The sequence below is a fragment of the Pleurodeles waltl genome, chromosome 2_1, assembly GCF_031143425.1.
Source record: "Pleurodeles waltl isolate 20211129_DDA chromosome 2_1, aPleWal1.hap1.20221129, whole genome shotgun sequence".
Taxonomy (NCBI): Eukaryota; Metazoa; Chordata; class Amphibia; order Caudata; family Salamandridae; genus Pleurodeles; species Pleurodeles waltl.
In genome coordinates, this window is record NC_090438.1 from 196799392 (window position 1) to 196815669 (window position 16278).

At 42.0% G+C, this 16278-nt stretch overlaps 1 protein-coding gene across 1 annotated transcript in view; it reads right to left on the bottom strand.

Annotated features, from left to right (window-relative positions):
• PASD1 (PAS domain containing repressor 1) overlaps positions 1-16278 on the bottom strand; it is a 267352-nt gene that overhangs the window by 41621 nt on the left and 209453 nt on the right. The window contains exons 14-16 of the mRNA XM_069205967.1: positions 15383-15489; positions 13803-13889; positions 11601-11759 (exon numbers count right to left, since the gene is read on the bottom strand). Of these exons, the coding sequence (XP_069062068.1) occupies positions 11601-11759; positions 13803-13889; positions 15383-15489 (353 nt within the window). The remainder of the gene's footprint in view (positions 1-11600; positions 11760-13802; positions 13890-15382; positions 15490-16278) is intronic.

A 16278-nucleotide genomic window follows, 5' to 3' on the forward strand; every position in this document is an offset into this window, starting at 1 on the left:
TATCTTCTTTGGGGTTTACTACGATTGTGGCTTCCAAAGCAGCACTATAGCTTTTGCCCTGTAGAGCAAAGGGGTCCAGGACATGCTTAAGATGGTCAATGAGGGAATGTTGGAATGTTTTAAAGAAGATGATGGGGATGCCGTCATGGCCCAATGTCTTCCCGGAACAGATTGAGTCAATAGCTTTGAGGACTTTGGTGGGCTCAAATTGTTTGTTGAGTTGGGCCTTATCAGGTTCTGAGAATCTGGTGATATTTAAAGAGCGGAGGAATGTGTCACAGTCAGATCTTTTACGTAGAGCCTTAGGGGTATAAAAGTTAGCATAAAATTCTTTAAAGACGTCCAGGATTTCTTGAGTTTTGCATTTCTGAGAGCCATTTGGAGCTGTGTGATGGTATTAGAGCTGTTTCTGGTTTGAGGGTGGCAGCTAGGGCTTTTCCAGCTCTGTTAAGGAATAAGAACTGCTTAGTTCTGAGGCTTCCAAAGCAGCACTATAGCTTTTGCCCTGTAGAGCAAAGTGGTCCAGGACATTCTTGACCCAGGGGTAGGTCCTTCTGCTTACAATGGAATTATAATTATACTTCAGTTGTTTAATTTCGTTTATTAGAATCTTATTTTTGTGGTGTCTGAAAGCTCATTCTTTCTCTTAACTTCTGTAGGGTATTTTTATTTTTGTGGTTTATATTGGACACATGTTTAATAGTTTGGCCCCTAATACTGCACTTAAACGCATCCCAAAGAACCACAGGCAAAGGAATAGAATGTGCATTTCTTTGAAGAAGAGTTCAATCTCATTTTTCAGGTCTATGACGTTCTCTGGTCTGTCTAGTATTTCAGTATTTAAACAGCAAATTAAATTATTCCCTTTACTGGGGGGGTTCAAGATAGGCCTGGAGATTGCGGCGTGATCTGAGACCAGAATGGGATGAGTTTTTTCCGCAGAGGTGGACTGAAGGAGAGACGCATCTACCAGAAGGTACTCAATATAGGAAAAGCTTGAGTGGGGAGGTGAGAAGAAGGTTTAGTCATTGCTCGTTAGGTTATGGATTCTCCAGACATCTTGAAGGTTATGTGAAATGCGTAGGTTGAGCATCTGTTTATGTGATTTAGAGATAGGAGCTATTGGGAAATTAAAATCACCACCAAATAATATTTTGAATTTAGTGAGATCTCTGCAAGCTTCTTATTGATAGAACACCAAAATAACAGGTCATCTGCATTGGGGAGATAAATATTCATTACACATAGATCCTGTTCTCCAGTGTTCAGTCTGGTAAGTAGCCATATGCCCTCAGTATCATGTTCTGAGGTGATTACTGATAAGCCTGAGCTTTTCAAGATAAGAATAATTGCCCCATTTTTCTTTTTGCACGCTTCAGAGCACACAACATCTGCCACCCAGCCACTTCTCATTGATTTCATTATAGCCAATCTTTGTTTTCTGAAGGAGCTTTATATTGCCAGACAGGCTTTTACAATAATCCGAAAGTTCGTTTTTTTTGACCCAGTGATTCTGCTCTTTGGTGGCACTGAAATAACATTTAATAAGACATGGATAAGTAACAGAAGATGTTGAAAGAAGGCCTGGTTTATGATGCCTGAAATCAGCCATTGCCAGCCATTCACACCAGAGCAATGTTTCAGAGCTCCCACTGCTGGAGTATAAGGAAGGAGTATGGGGGAGGTGAGGACTGAAATCAGGGCACAAACAACAATGCAAACTAACATGGATTCTGGGTGCTTCAAGGGTTAGAGTTGAGCCCCTTCTCATCAAGGGGAGTATGTAAGAGACAATGTGCAGAGGGAAAAACATAGTGGAGCAGAAGATTACAGCACATCCAGCACAAGGGCTGACCATTATTAAATCATGATTGTTTGGGGCTTTTTCTGTATGCGTATAGGTAAAGGGAGAACAGGAGTGTGTTCACCTTTATGACCTTGTATCATTGTGAACATTAGGTAGGTGGGAAACCAGACGTCTTGGGAGATGTAACCTTGTTGTCCACAAGTGTAAAGCTAACATAGACTACAGGAAGGGCCATAGGATCTGAAATGTAGGGGTGTATCCCATATTCAGATGGCCTAGGTGTTAATGTTGAGGTGTATTGGATGAGGGCAAGATCCCTTGCACATTCTTCATAAGATTACATGCTGACCATTAGGTTTCTAACAGGCATGTGTTCAATGTAAGCAATTTATGTGATCAACAACCATGAGGTCACAACTCTATAGTCAACAACTATAAACATTTGCATAGGCATTAATAGGTAAGACAGATAATCTGCCAGCGGTTTTACCAAGTGTTGAAAGGTTAGAGGTGGGACAGTATCAAGTCAAAAGGATTTACTAAGAGAGTGCATGGTCAAGACCTTCAGAATACTGCATCAACGAAAGGAGAAACACATTACAGATGCAGTAGCTAGTTAACAGATGATAATAGCCACGGGGAGACTGTAGAACATAAGCATGTTTGGCAAAGACACATACATTAGTCACCACCAAACATTCTCAAAAAGAACATCAAAAGCAACATCAGGCAATGTAGAAAGGATATGGTGCAGGTTTATGACTGCGGAGGTGCATCCTTGGAAAAGTCAGGGAGGAGCCACTAATGCTGAACCTTCAGAAGTTGGGTCCGAGTCCACTTGCTATTCAGATTTATGATCAAGGAATGCAGCAAGATATCAAGGATCGAAGAAAATGTTTGTCTAGTCCCTAAAGGTAAAATGGAATTTGAAGGTGCCAGAGAAGGGGTATGGAATTCCCATTTCTTTGAGTGTTTTCCTCAAGGGCAGGAATCCTTTCCGACGGATGACTCTTGCCTTGACATAGTCTTTCAAGATGGAAATTCTATGGTTTTGCCACATGCCCATTCTGATTTTCCTCATATGTGCAAAGATCCGTTAAGTGTATTGATGACATAGCGGCTTGAAAATCAGTGGTCCTGGCATGAACAAATTCTTTGGTTTAAAGGTTGGGACCCTATGGGCCTGTTTGATTTTGAAGTCTTTGATGAAGGATATTTGTGAGGCTTCCAGGCGATAACAAATTCAGCAACAGATTCAAAAATGCGTAGATTGCTTCTACTGTTTCGGTCTTCTCGCTCTGTTAGCTGTTGTTTTAGGACAGAAATGGACCATTCCAGACCATGCAGTCATTTTGATTGAATGCTATTGTAATCTAATCTTCAATTGAGCTAATCCCTGTCTCAGCTTTGAATATCCTTATAAAGTCCTTGAGATCTTTGCTATCCCAACCACTTCAACTTGGAGCAGATCAGTGATTGTTTTGGTGCTTTGTGCAATGTCATGCACCATAATTAACTTGTGTACAATGGATCTAAAGCAGAAGAGAAGCCAGATTTTTCTTTAACAGGGGAGTCCAGAATAGGTGGAAACTGTTTCGAGCATTTCTCTCTGGTCTCTGACAGAGTTTTCTTCAGTATAAAACTAGTAACCAGGGAGAAATTGTAAAGCGTTTGACAAGATTGAGGATGGACACTGTAGGATATTGTCTGTTTCCAGGCGTAAAGCAAAGAGTAGTAGTTGCCTGCCACCAATTTTAGAGTTAGCAATGTTGGTCGCTATAAGGTTCCTGAACTGAATGGAACTGAACTCCATTAACGAAATAAAAACAAATACGTTCTGTGGAGGCTTCTATTTAATCAGCAGCTGAGACCAGGTAGTGATGTACAGAGCAATTGCTATGTTGTAAAACGAAGGGACCACGATATAGTAAAGACTAAAACATGTGTAGAGCAAAGCCAGGAGACAGGTTCCTCAACGTCTTCCCCTTAATTTCGCTAACAAAAATACTAGGCTGGAGGTCAAATAATTAGGTTCCCAACAGCATAACACATCCACTGGTCACGATCTTGACAGGTTTTGCACTGTCGGACTAGATGCCTGGTTTACATTGATTAATTTGTCATGGATGATTGGGGTGTATCACTGTAGGGGTGTTGGAGAAGTCACAGTGGCACACATGGTCAAAACAGCACATGCGGCAATCAGTTATTAGAACAGCAAGGGCAGGGACATGTTTCTTGTACCTGGTAAATTAAAGGACTGCCAATCTGCTTCCTGTGTCAGTGTGGTCCCCACCAGCCTGTCTGCTAGCTGCAGGGCAGGTAACACAGGTCTGGCAACCCGTTGATGTCAGTCCATCGCAACCCCTATAATGATTGCCTATAACAAATAAAAGGCCTTCGAATGGTGAAGCCTATACTGTTTTGAGAAGTGGGATAGGTGATGTAGGCCAAGAGTATATGGGCTAAGAATGCTAGCTGCTGGTTTGAGTAGGCCTGTGCTGGTGGTCTGCTCAAGGAGTTTGGTGCGGCAGGGGAGGGGGCAAGCCTCTTACTGCCTTAAACGCACTGTGGCCATTTCACTGAACCCAGAAATGTGTCCGCCTTGCTCAATCTTCAGGACTTCCAGTCTGGTCCACAGCAGGTCGCGATCGTCTGCAGTTTCTGTAAATGCAGGCCGTTGAATCAGACCATCGCTGCCAAATTGGAGAAACAAAAGGTCTGGGTCCATACAGGATATAAGTGTGGCGGAGTATAGAAGGAAGCGTGTCGATTGGTTAAGAACCTTACCAGTAATAGATCAGTAGGTTCTCCACATATTTTGTAGCATTACAGGAACAGTGGTGTAACTTAGCCTGACACTAGGCCTGAGCTCAAGGACGAGCTGCCATCTTTGTCATGCGCTGAGTCATGCCCCATGGCTTAGGCCACTTGAACTCTGTTGCCCACGGTCTCTTACTTTCATGAGCTAGATGCAATATGTAGTGCTGATTCACAAAAGCATTTATGAGCACAGGAAGTATGACTACACAAGTACTCTATCATACCCTGGCGAGTAGCCCCTTTATGTTTATACCTCAATCAATTAAGCAGGTGATGGATCGCATTCCCTTGTTTTTCCCCAAAAATTTTATTTTCATTGACACTACAAACTGAATCACTCTACCAGTGGATAATGTGTTCAAATAAAATTTAAAAAAAACAACAACAAAAAGTTTGTGGGACCAGCGTTTTTCTTAAGAGCCCACTACTTGCAATATATTGAATGCCAGGGTTATTGAATAGCTAGTCTGACAAGTTTTGATTCCACCTCATGCCTCTTTTCCCCATCATTTTATACTTCCTTCCACTTGGTTTCACTCTAAAAGGTTATTTTTCATCCCTGCTTTCTCCATTTGAAACTGTTTTTCACCTTTCTCCCTTTCCTGCCTTTCTATCCCTTACTCTAGGTTGAAGTCTGATGATTCAAAATATGTCCCAGTCTCCAAACTGAGGGCCAGTACCAACCACTTGCAACAACCAGCTAAAATTAAGAACGACACCAACCAAAAACAAGCATTTGAATGCAATGGGTCTCTCGTTTGTTCAAGTTAGAGCTATTAGCATTGTAAATTCCTAACTGAACTTTTCTTGTCACCTACATTGAAAATGAAAAGTGAAACAGTTGACATAAACGAGCTGATTCAAAGAGCGACAGCCGCCATGTGCATGAGCGTGAAGGAGAGACACAAAATGAAAAAGACGTTTGCTTGTAGTCAAACGTATCAACAGATATGCAATTATCCATGTAACAGGGTCAGTGTCCAAGGCGGTAACAAAACCGCCCCAAGGAGAAACAAACGTAAAGCATTTACCAATGATAACAAAGGATTTTTAAAAGACAAGCCCATGAATGAGTGATAGTGATGGGCGTGCTGTGGGTGTGGTCAGAAGCCCACCGATAGATTACAACAGGCCAGAGCGCTTGTATGCTTGACCTAAAAACTGAGAGGAATGCTTAAAAGGCAGATTCATTTGATATTTATCCCCTGGTTGCAATAGGTAGCAAGAGAGGTAGAAGGTGTGGCAAACATTACCTTCATGTCCTCTTCTAAATCCTACTCTGCATTTATTAAGCTTTACCCTTACTTTGGCAGCCCACTCTTCCAAATAAGGGTCATCAAATGACTAATTTAATTACCTTTGAAGCTAATCTTTTAGTCATCCCATTCTGAAACACCAGCTGAACACTCTGCTACATATTGTTATCTTACCAACACATCAAAACATTCTGCCTCTGCATCAAAACGTTTTACATATTCAATGTACTTAAACCTCCTTTGGGAAAAGAGATTACCTCAGTCTCTGTGAACATAAATTTGCATCAGAATATATCTACACTGTAGTCCAGCTGAGATGTACACTTAATACTTTTTAAGCCACTGTAGCATTTCAGTGGGTAATGGTGCAGCTGCGTGAAGGGGGCATGGTGTGGAGATTACAAAGTGACGTCCTCTGAAGACATGACACTGTCTGTATCAGAAACAGCTTTAAACCAAGAGCCCTTGTTTTTTTAAAATAAAAAACGAGGTACTTTTTGATGTCCGATGCATTAAATTAAAATAAAGACCTTCAGTATAGGCTGTGATTGTGTATACTGGGGTAGTGGAATGAAAACTCATTGATGCAATATTCGGCTGCCCACGGTTGAGGAGCAACCATTGCTGTTTGTAAGAGCAATTAGCACCCACCCTACTAATGGCTCCTAGATAAATAGCCTAGTCTTCCTGTAGAACCAGTTCTGGCCTTCAGTAGCTTTTAGAGCCTCATTAAAAGTGCCCGAGAGTCTTACCAGATAGTTCTGCATTCATGGACTTAAACATACTGGGGTTACCAGGAACTGGTGGGTGCAACGTTACTGGCAATGACAAGTGATTTCACCAGTAATTCACGATTATTCAGAGAAAACTAGGAGTCCGATTCCAAATGCCGAAGTTGTATCCAGTGAAACTTGTAATCCTAATGGGCTCAATAAAAAGAGTAACTGTCCACATCAAAATCAAAAGGGCTCTCATAATCACTGCCTCAATGTGTTTACCTCACTCTGGGTGCCTTTTCTAAGAATTGTGACCAGGTATAAGAGAGCACCCTTACACATTTAAACTTCCCCAGTTACTACGATGGCTGAATCAACGTTGGACATCAAAGGAAGTCAATAACTACCATCACTAGTCAATGTTATTTGAAACATACAACTACTCTCTCTGTCTGAATTATCATAACTGCATTTGCTGTGTCGTGAGATTCAACATGGCTATGGCCTTGAGTTCCATATTATCTCTCTATAGATTGCTATTTATGTATCTTTTTCCAAAATAATGAATGATGCAGCTAAGACTTCAAGTAAGCAAACAGTAACAAAACTACCTCTATCTTTTTTTGCACACTTTTGGATCTGCAACTTTTTGCCTTCCTACTCACATTTTTTTACCTTGTTTTTGTTAGCTTTAGGACTCTGGGCACTTTACCACGGCTAATCAGTACTAACGTGCATGTGCCCTCTCCTCTAAATATGGTATGATTGGTTTCCAGCTATTTGGCATATTTGTTTTACTTTTAAGTCCCTTGTAAATTGGCATCCCGTATACCCAGGGCCTGTAATTTAAATGCTACTAGTGGGCCTGTAGCACTGGAGTGTGCCACCCACAGAAGTCGCCTTTCTAGCCTGTGTCGGGCCTGTCGCTGCAGGGCCTGTGGGTGCAGTTTACAGCCACTTTGACTTGGCATTTACTACTATGTGCTAAGCCTTAAACTTCCCATTTTATTTCATATAGGTCACCCGTAAGGCACTGTGTAAGTGATAGCAGGACATGTACTTTATTTTTTGCATGTTCTGGTAGTGACAAGCAGCCTAGTTCATTAGTCACTGAGGTGAGGCATGCTACTCTCATAGGTTAGCATCCCATATACACTTTTAAGTGGTAATTTCTGAACAGAAAAGAGTAGTTTTGTCATGTTTGGTATGTTTAGAATTCTGGTAATAAAGCCTACTTACTGATGTAGTTGGATTTTACATTACTATTTTAGAAATGCCACTTTTAGAAAGTGAGGTTTTCTCTGTGCTTATAACTCTGTGTGCTTTGCAGTCTGTCTCCAATACACATCTGACACTGGTGTCAGCTAAACTTTGTCCATACTCTCTAGATAGCCACAACACAGGAAGGGCTGGGTGCTGCGGGTATACATCTGCATTCATCGGCATACTGATAGTCTTCCTGGACGGAGAGAGAGAGAGCTGATGAGCACTTACATGTCAAAAGGTTGTGTCCTGCCCTCACACAAAGGGATGATTTACCACCTACTGATCATCAGAAACCAGGACTAGGCTGAAAGGAAGGCACTTCTAAAGGTTCATATGAAATCACCCCTTCATCAAAGACATTTTTAACTATACTTGCTGGGGCTCTGACCCCATGTTATTAGATTGTGCATGGACTTGTAATCGGATGCTGCTGGCTCTCCTGCTGCACGTTGCCGGAGGACTGCTGTGCTACCAGGAGGAACTTGCATTTGGATTAATCCTTTATTGTGCTGGCCTGCTCGGCTGCTGAGGGGACTGCCACTTTGTAATTTGCCTTACAAACTGGCCTGCCTGCTTACCTTTCCCTATGTGCCCTCCAAGTGTTCTCCACGGTTCCCAGCGCATGGTGAGCACTGATTACTGCTCTTTGCCTCTTCAAGCTCAGTGCATGGTGAGCTCTGTTTTATTGCTCCTTGTGTTTTACAGTCAACATGTGGCGAGTGCTCTTATTTGCTCTTTGTGGTTTCTTTAGCGCATGTGGAGCACTGTCTATCTACTTCTGGTGGTTACAGGATCAACGTGTGGTCAGCCCTCTTGGAATCACCATAAAATGGCACGTGTTCCACATCCTATAAAAGCACGGTGCTTTGTGTCCCCCCAGCAAGGGATGTGGGACGTGCAGGCCTCTGGAGATAGTATCTGTTCAGAGGCACTATCCCCCTGCACAAGGCATCGCCGCTAGCCTCTGAGGACCCCCCCTTGTGAGGCCCCTTTACTGCAGAGGTGCTGAAGCAGGGCTCCCGAAGAGTGTTCGTTGCTCCTGAAGGCTGCATCTGAGGCCCTTTTTTCGTAGTGCTGACTTGGAGAAGTACTGTGGTTGCTGAGGAGACTGCTTCAACCTCACCTGATTCAGGTTCAGCCTTCCTACATATGGTATGGTGTTCTCAAGACCAGTGTGGGCCCTTGGGGAAGACATCTATACTTCCATTCTTTAGTGCTTGAGAGGCACACTTTTATCTCATCAGCCTGCCTTAATCATGAGCCCCATTTTTGAGGCGAAACGCTATGCGACATGGCAGGAGAGGCAGAGCATGGCCCATGAGGCACAAGTGTGCTCACTAAAACTTCATATTTTTAAACACTGTTCTGGGGACCCTAAAACTATTGAAGTGCCTCTCCACTATTCACTATTGGGATGTGAGCAATTGACTGGTGACCTGTGGTTGGAAATTGGTGTTTAGCACAGTGGGTCATCTTTGACCTAGTAAATGTGCATTTATAGTGATATCTACACAATATTTACTTGCTGCACTTAATGGGATGCGTTAAAATTGCATAACTGGGAACTTACTTATGTGTGACATGCATTCAAACTGATATTTATGCAACATTTCCTCCCTGCATCTAATGTGACATTTTAATTCCGCATTGATTGCACTACTTATTGATTCATGTTGTCTTGGTCTATGTTAATTACAATATACTATATTTTTATATAATCTTGTGGGGAGTTTCACTTGTGGTGTATTCATTGAATTGCCTTGTGAGTGTGTTGCACAAATGATTTATGCATTGCCTCTGATAATAAGCCTGATTGCTCTGTGCTACGCTACCAGAGGGTGAGCACATGTTCTCTTTAGTGTGTAACTGACTTGCCCTGACTAGAGTGATGAATCCTGCTTGGCTTAGGTGCATACCCTAGCCAACAAGAAACACAATTTCAAACAAACACATACTTGTGATTTTCCCCACACTATTTAATTGTTTGTAGAGCATTCAGTCTCTTTGGTGTAGGCAAGCTTTAGTTACCCGTTGGCTTTTCCAGTCTATACCGTAATGGTAGGTGAGAGCGCATGAAGATCTTTGAAAGGTACCCACTTTAATTCTGTTATGTGGACAACATGATTTAAATGTAAGGACTCCTAACTCACTTCATGAAAAGAAGGGTTGTAATTATACTAACATATTGAATACAGAAGTAATGTATAGTTATGCTCTCCCTATTTAGCTCTGAATAACTTCAATATAGGAGCAAGATTAAATATATATATATAAATGCATGTATATATGTGTGTGTGTGTGTGTGTGTGTGTGTTACCCACTGGTGGCTGCCAGTAGGTACTTATAGTTAGGATGTAGTTTCCATTGAAAAATCATTTATTTTATTTTTTCACTTGCCTATATCGTTGGCTCTGTTTGACAAATCTTCACAAACTTTTCCAAAAACAGTGTGCCCAATAATCTTGTAGTGCATGGGAGGGGTAAAACAAAAAGTACATTTCCCCATGTTGATTCCCATGGGATTCTTGAACACAACTATAGCCTGAACCACTGGGTGGACTTACACTAAATTTGACAGAAAGGTAGCTTTCAGTATGCAGATTACGCTTTTTGTTATTTGGTGTAAATCCTTTCAGTAGTTGAAGAAAAATTAAAGGAAAATCAAATTTGTATATCTAGAGGCATGAAGGCGTCGGGATTCCCCCCATCTCATGCAGAGATCTGATTGGCTGCCAACACTTCAATGAAGAAGTGTTGGCAGACATTTTGAGACTCGGCTTCAACTGAGTCTAAAAAAAAAAAAAAAAAGGAAAGGGGGCAGGACACTGTTACCCTAACCTCCTAGTCTTGGTCCAGGGTCCCCCAGGCACCCCACCTCACCCAGGGCTAAAAAGTATTCTTTTTCATTTATGGCAATATTGTTGGCCCCGGGTGGGCCAGGTCTCTGCGGCATTCACACAATATGGGAGGGGGGGTCAGAGAGGGCCCCCCTCCTAGGGCTTATCAAAGTCCCGGGGACCACCACTACCCCAGGGCAATGCATATATATATGAGAGAGAGAGAGAGAGAGAGAGAGAGAGAGAGAAAAAAAAAAAGAAAAAAAAAAAAAAAAGACATAGTAGAAAGTCTGATTGTGAGGCATGGCTGGATCTTTCGAAAGAGTCAACGTGACAGGGATAGGGCTTATCTGGTGTCATGTGCATGGGGTGTCTAAATGCTGAAGCCCTAGGAAGTCAAGTCTGAAGGTGTTTGTGGCTATGCACGGAAGTCACGAGTAGGGAGCACTTCTAAATGTTACGAGTTACACCCAAGTTTGAACTGCAACACGTGCCTTAGGCCTGCAGTGTGGCAGATGTTGAAGTATAAGAATGTACTTAGGTCAGAAAAGGTGTATGAAGAGCCAGTGTGTCGCATAACTTAAAACGGTCTTTTGCTCACAGTATTGGTCTCGAGTGCGAACAGTAATAGCTGTCTTTGATAGTTCCTAAGTTATAGTTAGAGGCTCGATAACGCGATGGCAGCTCTGCTTTTACTGCAGGGCAAGGTACAAGACATATGTCCTGCTTCCTTTCTAGGATGCAATAGTTATAGTAAGCCCCCTCCTCTATGTTTATGGTACTTCGACAGCGCACTTCGTAAGCTTGATCTAATTGCACATGGGCTGAGTAAGCTTGGTGTGTGTGGCTCACTACACAGTAAGTGCCTGTTCTGCGCAGGCTTGATGTGCTCTACCTGCAGGTTGGAGTCTTGCACCAGCTGCAGCTGCTCTTTGATAACATGGAGCTCCTCCTGCTGGGTTTTGATGTCTGCCTGCAGGATGCGGGTCCTTTCCTCCAGTTGCTCCTTGAGTTGGTGCATCATCCCTAGCTGTGCAGGGAAGTGGTACACAGGCTGCATAAAAGAGAAACAAAACAATTAACCTCAGTGGGCAACATCCAGGTATCTAAGGCCGCTTCTCTGCAGTATAGCACACCAGTTTAATCAACCTTAGGATGCACAATTTTAGTTCACTGCTAATTTTTATGTTAGTGATATATTTTTTTTTTTTTTAATTAAGAGTCCCCTAAGTATTTGCAAACAATGGTATAATACACGGACATATAAATCCCAAAGACGAAGTTCTTTTCATCATCTCTTATTACTGGCACTTCTTTTCGTGGAGTTGTGCATGTGATTGAATGGGTAAGTGAGGATATTGTTACACAAATGCCACATACAGAGTTGATGCTAAAAAAGAGAAAGGCTAATGGGCTGCTAAAGAGCTCTTGATAGCCATCAGATAGCCATACCATGTGTACCAATTCCCTACCTCTGATCTCATTCTACCATAATTTCATGAAGTGGACACACTTTCTTAGCCTCTTTTCGTATTGTGGTTTGATCATGTGACTAGCTGGGGCTGTATAGTGCGCACCTTCAAATTAGTGTGTCAGATACACACAGGGCTAGTGTGTGCTATGAATAATATTACGCTTCCCCCACCACTGGAGAATATGAGAACTGGCAGCTGGCCTGAGGGCAGCGCCATCTTTCATGGTGCAAGTGGCACCCAGAAGGGGCTAGAGATCCCCCTGCAGAAGGGTGCAGTGAATGACTGCCCCCGCCTGCAAACAGATATCTACGGAGGGTCCATGGAACTCCCTTTGCTCCCTCGTCCCTGGGGGGTGCTCTCAGGAGTGCACAAACTGTGACCCACCTTTATATTTTTTTCAAGTTATGTAAACGTTTTTACTTTTTGCTATACTTTACCTTAGAGAGACTTCACAGTTGGAGCGAAGACCTCCGTATGGTAAAGTATAGGTAAAAGATAGACAAGTTATATTATCGCAAACTAATTTTAATAATTAATTAATTTAAAAATATTAAATTAAAATAATTTTCATGAAGTCTACTGTAAAATAAATCCCCCAACAGCAACAATATTTTATGAACTATGCAAGAACCAGAAGAAACTACAAGACACCAACATTGGATTCCTTGAAAAGAAGACCTGTGGATGAAGGGGACCAAGTCCAAGAAGCACAGAAGAGCCCAGGAAGAGCAGGAGCCCCTGCTAACCCGACTGAAGGTACAAAAGGAGAACCACCGGTGAAGAGGAAAAGTCAGCACTGCACCCAAGAAGACGAAGTCGAGTTGCTGGAGGATCCAAGGTGGAGAATTGCAGTCTGATTTGCGTCACTGGAGTCCGCCAACAAGGCTTGGCACACGCCAAGCTCGGTTAGTGGAAAATTACGCTGCCCGGGACCAGGAAGGACCAGGTGCACTCTACCCAGGATGGAGAGTCAGAGGGGGCCCTCAGCAACTCAGAGATCCCACAGAAGACCAGGCAGTGCATACAGGAGTCCCACAGCACGGGGACAAGGAAGTTGCAGAAGAGGCCATGCAGCAGTACGGCAAAGGCTCCCATTCCGCCGGATACCCACTCAGGAAGCTGCGCGTTGCAGGAAAAAGTGCAGGGAAATCTTCAAGATGCATGAAGAACTTGGAGGAAGGTTGCCAAGAAGCCTTGGCAGCTGCAAAACACGCAGTGCATGGGGGAACTTTAATCCATGGGGGGGACAAGCTCTTAGCCCAACCAAACTTGGACATCTGGAAGAGAGGACTGTCAGGAACACTAACTAACTACTGGGGTCCTGATTAGCAGGATCCCAGTAGACACAGTCAAGCACACTAACATCAGGCAGACAATGGGGGGGACCCATGCCAAGGAAGAGGGCACTTTCCTACAGTATTGTAAAAATCTGACTAAGATCTGACCTTTGTGCACAGCCCTGGCATCAAATAATATAATAAAATAAAATATAGAAAATGACTTGACCTTGTGTGACATAGCATCTTTAGCACCAAACGTGTTAGGAATGAGGACACATACCTAACTTTCTAAAATGACAATCATACCTAAAATACAACAATGAAAAAATAAAAGAAATATACCGGAGTAGGCTGCTGAGGAGGGGCTGTCAGCTGAGCCATATGATGCTGGGTTACATGTTCAGTTGGCACTTGAGGGGGTATTATGGCCTGAAACACAAAGAACAGATGGCAATCACATTAAAAAGGAGAGTAAACATTGTTCTTTTCTCTGATCAACATACATGTTCCTTAGTGGGGATGAAGAGAAACATCATGTGAGACTGCCCTGAAACATAATCAATTTTATCAATAAATCTTCATTGCAAAGATTTTTGTGACATTTTGCTGTTAAAAAAGTTGGACAGGTACACTGTCTGCACATTTGGACAAAGCTTCTGAATTAGTTATCTTAAAACTATTAAGGTGGCTTTTTTGGAAAATCTGTGATTTGTCTACAGTATGAAAAAAGAGCTAGAGAAAAGTTTAGGATTCAAACACTTACCACTTGATGCTTGACAAGACCATTTTCCATAATGTAGTGTATATGTATAAAGCATAATTGCTAAATATTAAAATAAAATATTATAATGCTGAATTGACAAGATACAAAGTGCTATTATCACAAAATAAGATGTATGGCTTTTTCATATAGAGAGATAGAGGCATACCTATTGCTGAAACACACTTTTTTCAAATGTTTGGGGGATTGGGAAAATGATAAAGTTCGTTCACAGTCTATTTTTGATATTTATACAAATTCTGGATCGGTGATGAAAATAGACTTGTGATAAATATATCCTAAATGTATTGAAAGCTACTCTTTTGCTCCTGCGACCTTTAGCAGTAATTCATTCCGTTCTTATTTGCCTTCTGAATGACAGTGAATGAACCAGCATGAGACATAAAAAGCTTTTCTGCCAGTAAAGATAGAGCAGCTTTCGGTAAGAGGAAGAATGGAAGGGGTAATCAGAGGCCACAGAACTTTGAATTTGAGAGTTCAAAGTAGATATAACAAAGGATCTTAAACGTTGATTCTAAACAGGGATTAGTGTGAAGGCAGCTTTTGAAATGAGGAGCCCTCCCAGATTTCTTACTGTTGGGTGAGGGCTGTTTCCAGATCAGTGAGAGTGGGTGGACATTACTCAGTGATCGACAGTGCCCAAGACTGCCAATGCACCAAATTACTACAGCAAGGCAGGGATCCTGCTGTATTCTGTGAGCCCAGGCAAACTTGTTCCTACCCTTGGTGCAACGCGTCATTTGCTAGTGATAATATTTTATCAGCAAATACCACCATTTAATGCTACTAAGTATTCTGTAAAATGTAATGTGGGGTACCTATTGGTCAGCAGCAAGTGTGATTACCACCCATGTCCATAAACGTACAGAGGCCTAAGCCAATGATGCTCAATACGTCAAGTGTGATTCATGTTGATCTGTTCATGGTCAGATACACAAATCAAGCAAATGTCCAAGAGACACATATGAAGCAAACTTTAGAGTAGTGGAAATAATATTAGTTAGGATAAAAGCAAAAATATTGTCTGGCTTTGTGCTAATTTGAAAAATGTTTAAGGTGCAATTAAGAGAGTTTACAAATGATTCACAAACAGTGTGCAGGCCCTACAAAGAATCATTAGAAATTGGTTGCTTTGTGATACCTGAGTGCTGCTGGGTGCCAGCCTCAACATTGTCTTGTCTTGTTGACTCATTGGTATTGATTGTCTCGAAGGCGTGCTGGCTTCCGTGGGCCGCATGGATGATGTCGCTAAAAGAAGCATAAAGAAATTATGAATTTAGAGTTGTACAATCTTTATCTAACACAACCAGTGAGTTTGTATGATACAAAGCTAAGTAGTGTAGTGGTTTTGTGTTCACTGTAAATTATAATATTACTCGCTTAAACCTTTACTATTTGTTAACTGTGGCCTTAGAGAGGCAGGGCTGTATCTCACGCAGTGAGCACAGAAAGTGCTGTTTTAGGATATGATTTTTGCCACAATTTTAGACTGACAAGTGTCTTAAACAGCTGAAGACCTGGAGCAGGACTGTTTAACAACCTTAGATAGTGGTAAATGGTTACTGTCCTGGGAGCTTTAAGGGCATGTGGTGCCCTTGGCTGCAAATGTAGCAGTACTTTTGACATATGTAAAGCAAACATCTGAACATAGCACAATAACACCTCATCACCATGACAAAATGCCACACAACAAATATGTGTACACACATTCTCTACATATTATCACATCCAGACATGGTTTTTGCACAAAGCACTGCTTTACCTTACTGGCAAAGACATGAAATAATGCCAGACAAAATGAATGGAGAAAGTGCCACCATCTTTTGTAATTCAATGTCAATACATTCCACCTGGCTTCTCATATATAAAAATAAATTATATCGCAAAAAACTCACCACTGAATGACTTACAGTAACTAAGGGGCATTCCCTGGAAAGAGTGCAAAGGGATTTCTCTACCATAAAGTTGTTTCTAGGTTTTTAAAAATAACGCACTCCAGAGAAATATACCCTTCATCATGATAAGCCTGATGGATTT